The sequence below is a fragment of the Peromyscus eremicus genome, chromosome X (assembly GCF_949786415.1).
Source record: "Peromyscus eremicus chromosome X, PerEre_H2_v1, whole genome shotgun sequence".
Classification (NCBI taxonomy): Eukaryota; Metazoa; Chordata; class Mammalia; order Rodentia; family Cricetidae; genus Peromyscus; species Peromyscus eremicus.
The window spans coordinates 18,574,152-18,581,986 of record NC_081439.1 but is presented as its reverse complement, the minus strand read 5'-3'; the positions used below and the strand labels follow the sequence as shown (position 1 = coordinate 18,581,986).

General features: G+C 39.4%; 1 protein-coding gene across 2 annotated transcripts; it reads right to left on the bottom strand.

Annotated features, from left to right (window-relative positions):
• Positions 1-3,612: 3,612 nt before the first annotated feature.
• LOC131899412 (uncharacterized) lies at positions 3,613-6,477 on the bottom strand. 2 transcript variants are annotated; one of them, XM_059250859.1, is made up of 3 exons: positions 6,420-6,477; positions 5,888-5,997; positions 3,613-4,396 (listed from the first exon to the last, which is right to left on the bottom strand). In XM_059250859.1, exons 2-3 carry the CDS (start codon positions 5,914-5,916, stop codon positions 3,724-3,726), a joined length of 702 nt encoding a protein of 233 aa, XP_059106842.1. In that variant the 5' UTR covers positions 5,917-5,997; positions 6,420-6,477; the 3' UTR covers positions 3,613-3,723. The 2 variants fall into 2 exon arrangements, with proteins under 2 accessions (XP_059106842.1, XP_059106843.1); XM_059250860.1 differs by having other exon boundaries at positions 6,333-6,440.
• Between the last annotated feature and the right edge of the window lie 1,358 nt (positions 6,478-7,835).

Sequence of the window (7,835 nt, the reverse complement as noted above, 5' to 3'; positions counted from 1 at the left end):
GGTTAAGAACTTAGGACCTGGAAAGAAAACTCAGAAAGACAGGAAAGGGAAATAACAATTGAGTAGAGAAGGGTACTAGACAGAGCAGGATGATTCCAGACCTGAGGTAAGAAAAGCATGCAGTAGCTGCCTACCAAAAGTGACACTGACAGAGATGAGAAGGTTTCTGATAGAAAGTAAAAGGTATGGATCTGAGAAAGACACAAAAACAGCTCCCCACAGGAGTGAACAATTGTGGAGTCCCTAACAGTTTCAAATTGACAGAGAAACAGATAGTCTCTGGACATAGGGAAAGAAAAAGAAGCAAAACCCCACAAACTTTATTAAAACCGTCAAACAGTATCCTGTAGACTAGTGTTTCTCAACATTTCTAATGCTGCAACCTTCTAATAGAGTTCCTTATGTTGTAGTGACCCCTAACTGTAGCTAGAGTTTTCCTGCCTGGCCCACAGTCAGGACAAATCTCTATCACTCACCAGTCCCACAGCCGCTCAGACCCAACCAAGTAAACACAGAGACTTATATTGCTTACAAACTGTATGGCCGTACCAGGATTCTTGCTAACTGTTCTTATATCTTAAATAAATCCATTTCTATAAATCTATACCTTGCCAGTGGCTCATGGCTTACCGGGATCTTCCCATGCTGTTTGTCATGGCGTCGGCTGGTAGTGTCTCTGAATCAGCCTTCCACTTCCCAGAATTCTTCTCCTCTTTGTCCAGGCTATACTTCCTCCTGCCTGACTACTGGCCAATCAGTGTTTTATTTACTAACCAATCAGAGCAACACATTTGCCATACAGAACGTCCCACAGCACCTAACCATGAAATTTTTCATGGCTACTTCATCACTGTAATATTGTTAATTTAATGAATTGTATTGTAATATTTTTGGAGATAGAGGGTTGTCAGAGGGGTCTCAAACCACAGGTTGTGAACTAGTGCACAAGAGGATGGGAGGTGCACTCTAGCTGGGAATCTGATCTGAAGCTGAGGTCAGATTGTTTTGACAGGTAACGCCACCTCCTGAGTCCCTCTCCTTCAAGATTGGTCCTAATCAAGTGCTCCTTGAACAGTTTCTGTTGTCTCTGGATCTTGCCTGTTAGCAGATTTTATCAGTTCCAATCTCCTGGTTGGTGTGAGAAATGAGCATCCTTTCTTAAAGAAGACAGGCATAATTTTGAAGTATAAACAATTTCCCTCACCTTCCCTCCATTGCCCTTTATCAGAGATTAACATTGGATGGCACCAGACTGTGTGCAAATGGAGTTCTGGCTAATTCTTGCTGAGAAGACATGATGTTTCCAGGTATTGACCAGAAAGAAGGGAGCCCTTGGTTGGAAAGCAGAGTCTTCATGCCAGTCAAGAAGGTTGCATTAGGACACACTTGACTGTGTAAATATAGGATCTGGAACAGCCAGTTGATAACTGTGTTGTGCTGGTGAGGTACCATCTATCATAGAGTGAATCTATGAAAATAATTACAACCCCAAGTGATCATATGATTTAAGAAAAATCATAAAAACCACATTGTGATAGTTTTGAGCTTTGTACTTATGAGAGGAGGAATACAGGCAAGAAACACCCCAAACCCCTCTGCAGGCATTAGAGTAACCATAAGTGAGGGTAATGAGTTCCTTGTAGATTTTCTTTATGGCAGCCTCTGTGTGCTGACCACAGGGAGGTAAATCCCTAGGTGGGTGAATCCCAGCTGCAAAGGACTTTTCAAATAGGGTTTCAATTAGGACTCTTTGTTTTCAAATGACTGTGGTTTTAGTCCTAATTGCTGATTTTTTTATATTATAAACCTGTGTAAGTATCCTGATCATTTCCTGTGCCACAACCTGAAGGCAATCCTGCTTTGCAATGTCCTCCACAAGACAAATTATTCTACAAATTTAAGTTCAGCCATATTCAGGTTTTCAAGACACAGGTACAATGCAGCCAGCTTTGTGCCAGCATAGAACATGAATGAAAACCGGCCCCTTTCACCTTACAGTCCTTGATCCTCTTTGAATACTCATGAGCAGCTTCCAACTCTCCACATCCTTCTAGAATTGCACACTCCCCATGGAATGGCCAATTAAACTCTTTTATAGAATATCTGAGTGCATTTCAAGGCATAGGTCCAAATATTTCGAATTAATGAGATTTATATACCCCTAGATGGCTACAGCTTACCAAGTCCCCTATAATGTGACCACAAGCCATGGAACAAAGGTTCCTGTACAACACACGCACACACACACACACACACACACACACACACACAGACAAAACAACAACAACTAATTAATGTAATAAAAGTGATATATTTGGACCATAAATTGTCAAGAAGAGGATTAGGAATGGTTAATATTGAATGTTGAGTGAACAGTATCTAAAATCAAGAAACACAGAAGCCTACGGTAATGTCTCAAAGAGATTAAGATGAGGTTAATTTGGCTCAGAGGAACCGTCTAAAATGGAGTAGCATCATTCCTTGGAATGAGGATCCTGTCTGCATAACATGCAGAGAGCTAAGTGAGCATCTGCAGTGCACTAACTACTCTCCCTGCTCTCTAACTACTAATGCAATGTAGCAAGCATCTTGGGACTCTTGCCCCCATGATCTCTCAGTCATGATGTGTATTTTCTCAAATTAAGAGCCAATATAAACTTTTCTTCCTTTACTTGCCCATGTTATGTATTTTATCAGAGAAATGAATCAGGTATGTGATATGGTGGGTGGTGGTGATGGAGATGGAAGATCTAGGCCAGTTGTTCTCAAACTTCCCAATGCTGTGACCCTCTAATACACTTCCCCATGATGGAGTGACCCCCAACCATAAAATTATTTTCATTACTACTTTATAACTGCAATTTTCTATTGTTATTAATCATTATATAAATATCTGTGTTTTCCAATGGTCTTAGGCAATCCCGGTGAAAGGGTCACTTAACTCCGAAAAGGGGCCACAGACTACAGGTTGAGAACCACTGATCTAGATCCACTGAGAGAAAGTATTCACACAGTATAACACACACTCAGAAAGCTGACCTGATAAAGAATAGGGACTAATGTTCCCAGAAAGAAAACTAGAATTTTTTTACGGTCCTGAGGGAGGGCTGATAGATTAGAATGGCCCTGTGCTACCCACCACATGGACCATCAGAGCACACTGGAAATGCCTGGGCATTTGTGGCGTTTATTCACAACTGGGGAAATAGGAGATGGCTACTGCCTTCTAATAGCAACAGACGACAGATGGCACTAGCATACTCAGTGAACAGCATTGCCTTCTTTCTCCAAGAGAGCATCCTACTCTCCCAGCAGTGCCAAGGCTAAAACATCCTGTTCTACCTGTCGGAGATATGAATACTTAAGTGTCTCCACACAAGAATGTGGTTTCTTTTTTTGTGTTGAGGTGTCTGCTTTCTTGCAAACCGTATTTCTCATGGGATTCACTAGGTTTACTTAGGAAACATGCCTTTATACTGTACTGTTTCTTGCTATTTCTTGACGGCAGTATCAAATGAGATCATGACCTACAGTTTAGTATGTGAAAACATTTAAAGAATGGAATGCATTTGACAGCAAGGAAGGAATAAAACTTAGACACACTCCCAGAAATCAAGTTGATATTTTATATAGAATGAATTGGTGATTACACAGTACTGTGTACAAATGGGCAATTTCTTCAAGGATTCTCCTGGCAGATGTTAAAATGCCAGAGCCCTCACTTCAGACCATTTGCTCAGCCAGGTTGGAAGCACACTGGGCCTTCACCTGACTCTGCACTCTCAAAGAGATCATCTCATAGAGAAACATAATCACTCCAAACAGTGACATTGTGGCTATCAGGACACCCATTGGGAATACATTTGTGCAGTGTTTCTTTATAATGTCCTCCTTTTTAACGGGAAAGTCAGGTGAAAAGTCAAGAGTGATTTGCCCATAGATATCTACCAGGTGGTTCAAGGTCACAGTAACAAGCGTGAAAAGGCTGCTCACAGCCAAAGTTATGGCAGACATCTTGTAGCAAAACAGCTGGATCTCAATGAGTGGATCTTCCAGACAGCTGATCTTAATGGCCACTGAAGTGAAAATCACGACTAGGAGTTTCATCAAAATGGCCCAAGCTATCAGGACTTGTAAATACTGAAATTCCGATGACTTGTTCCAGGTTGAATTGAGAGGGGTGTGAACCAACATCCTGGTCATAGACCCAGAGATGTTAAATTCCTGAGCGTAATAAGCTTTCCAGAGTCCAATTGACACAAATTGCACACCCTCGTTGTTAAACTCCCACAGGCGCCAGCATTGGCTGTTTGCAAGAATGATTTCGAACACCAAAGCTGCTGTACTGCAAATCAGACCACTGAACTTGAAGATGAACTCCTTCATTTTGGCAAATCTGAAGAAGGCATCAAAGAAGAATAGAGTCAGTGGGACTACAAGGGAAGGCAGGAAAACAGAGGGAGTCATGGCTTGTACAGCACTGAGCTCTCATACCTTGTCCCTGTTGTCACATAGAGATGTTTCAGTGGTCTATGTACAGATTATTATTCTTCACAGAGTAAATAATAATATTTGTTGACTAGGAATTTCAGTGCTTAGAACTGACAATGAGAAGAGAGTTTGCAATATCATATGTAATGACATGCTTATTTTACCTGTATTTGCAATTTGTAAATATTTTAATACCATAAAGAGAGGAAAAAGCAGGGGAATGCTCAAATTAATTGGCATTTCTAAAATATAGTACTATAACATTTCATGACTGTTACAAACTGAAATCATCTATGAAAGAAAATGAAAATAATTCACATAGTAAACTCATTTATGTAAAAATAATAACACACTTGACACAAATTTTTGTATACATATATGTGTATACAAATTGATCAATACATAATGATACACCTCATAAATGATAGTGTGCAATGCTATTCCTCCTTGTGAATTTTACAGAAATGTACACTTCTCTAAAGAAGGCTATACCTATTTTATAATTGAAACCAGAAGAGTATGCTCATCAATGTCTATCTGTAATATAGCCGGGGATAGAGCTCAGTGGTAAAGTGATTATCTAACACGCACAAAACCCTGAATTCTTCTTTGGTATCTGTAAAGCAAAATCTATGTGTAAAATTGTCCAGAGAGTGAGTCAGAGGAATAGGGGAAATGGATAATTAACACATAAATTCATATAAATCCATAAAAGTGGATATTTCCAATTATAGCCCATCTCTTACTTAAAATTTCATCTTTAGATAATTAGCTTCATTTCAGTGAAACAAAAAGAATCCTGACATATTTTTTGTGAGCAAATATCTTCTTTCACAGAAAATTTACACTCTGTATTATAACTTTGATCTAACTTCTTTGCACCTTCTCTCAATTCCAATCTTAGGATGAAGGAAGGAGGTGAGTCATTTACTCACTAGGCATTTGAATAATGTCACTGCTAACTGTGCATGCAGAAGGTTGAAGGGGCCTACACACTGGATCTCCTTGCCAGGAAACCTTCCCTAAACAGCTACCCCCTGCTCTAAAGTCTCTGTAGAATGTGCTTCCTGACTGAGTGAAGGCAGGAACAGTTCTACTAGGGAGGTTTCATCAGAAAGATGAGTTCACATTTCATGGTGGCTTGGGTAACACCCTGCCCACATCATCTTCCTTTCCAAGGCAGGCCCGAGGCAATGGACTACAAGAACAGTGTGCTGTGAGGTAGTACTGAAAACACAATGAAGATTGCTGTTGTTCCACAAAAAAAAAAAAAAAAAAAAAACAAGCTAGCTTGGTAGTATCTGTTTCTTCCTGTGTTTGAAACACATGGAGTAGATGCATTTGATTCATAGGACCATATTTGAAAGCTCCCATATATAACATAAAGTTTTTATACCTTTGTGTATTATGGATAAGAAGATTCATTTAGAAGGTGGCAGGATCACAGACGTTCTTCCTATTAACAGTAAATGCCCATATCTCCAGTCAGAAGAAGAGTGGGAAAACCTTCAGGAAAAGAAATTCTATTAGGCAGACATTTCAGCTCAGAGCAGTGTCTCTCCAACCCCTAGATCCCACAATCCTTTCCATTCACTCTTGTCCTTGGCTTAAGAAGAACCTCATTTAAACACTTCAGGAGTATTCATACATCTGACTATCTAAGGACATCCATCTAGTCATTTCCCAAGTTTTGTAGGTAAGGATACAACAGAGAGAGGTTAATTCATAAACTCAACATCAGGGACCTACACAATTAAAACCTGCAGGGCAGCTCAATGATTACCTGCAGTCCCACGTGGGGCTTCTAGCCACGATATTCAGTAGCGTTTACATACACTTACCCACATGTCAATGGCCCTTTCTGGCATTCTTTGTCCTGTGAAAAAGAATGTGATTAATAAAAACACCCGGGAATGTAAAATACTTGCCTCTTTTTCCCTTGTAGTAAGACCAAATGTTAGTGACTGGCAGTAGACAGAGTATTAGCTCACTTTAAAAATTCTTGTTTCCATGGCTACTAAGGCTGAATGGTGGATTATGAGCAAAGAACACAACTTCCTAGCCATATTTGGCCATAAAGGACCAGTGTGCTTAACTTCCTGTTGTATGTGAATAGTCTTCAAAAGAGGAATTTACTTATTGAAATCATGCATCAAATAAGTACTACAATGCCTGATGGGCATAGCAGATATAGTTATTTGAAAAAAAAATAAGCTCTCATCCCCCAATCCTTGCCCTTCAGTGTGTGTGTGTGTGTGTATTGGAAGGATAGACATTTCACTTTGAGCAAAGTGTCTTCATTGGAGACTTTGTGACCATCTTACCTTCTAGAAACATCTTAGATAGAGACACAAAGTAAATATTGTCAGTAATAACAGATTATATGTAAATAAAATCATGGGGTATTTTGTTTGGAATAGAAAAATGTCCTCCTTTTCTCTTTCTGTGTTTTACCTCAAACTCTGTTACTTTGATGATACTAGTTAGGGTTTCTATTGTTGTGATAAAAGCAACATGACCAAATTCAACTTGGAGAGGAAATGGTTCATGTGGCTCACATTGCCACATCATAGTGCATCATCTCAATAGACTAGGGCAGGCACTCAAGGAAGAAACCAAAGACAGAAAATGAATCAAGCAGGAGCCATGGAAAAACACAGCTTACTGAGTTGACCCCCATAGCTTGTTCAATGTGCATTTTTATATCATCCCTTACCAGAGGCCCAGGTTTTGTACTGCCCACCTTCTGCCAGGACATCCTACATAAGATACTAATCAAGACAATTACTAACCAAGAAAATGTCCTATAGACTTGACTATAGGCAATTTGATGGAGAGGATCCCTTCATTGAGCTTCTTCTTTCCAGGTAACTCTTAAGTTCTTACAAACTGATATAAAGCTATGTAAATTTACACAATGTTATTTCTTACTGTGGTCACATCTTGAGAACATACCATACTGTAAGCATATAGTTAAAAATAGCCAAAGTGTGTAAATGAGTGGAAAAAAGAGAAGGAAAGTTTGACTTTCTTTTTAAACCTTATCTCTTTGTACTTCATAATGTATCTGTGGTATAATAAGCAATGAAGAAAACCTGCACTTTCTGCTACATGACAGCTACCAGAACATACTAATATCAAAATCAGGATGAATTTCTTAGAGTGAGCTGTGGAGATCAATGGGAAGTGCATAAACATCCTGTTACAGGAAATGGGAAGACAAGAATGTTTCATAAAAAGCATGGTGTAGCCTTACTGTATAAATGTGCATGTTGTTGTTTTTATGTATGTGCCCAACATGGAAGATTCCACAGCATGCCATCTTAGACAGAAGAATTCAAACA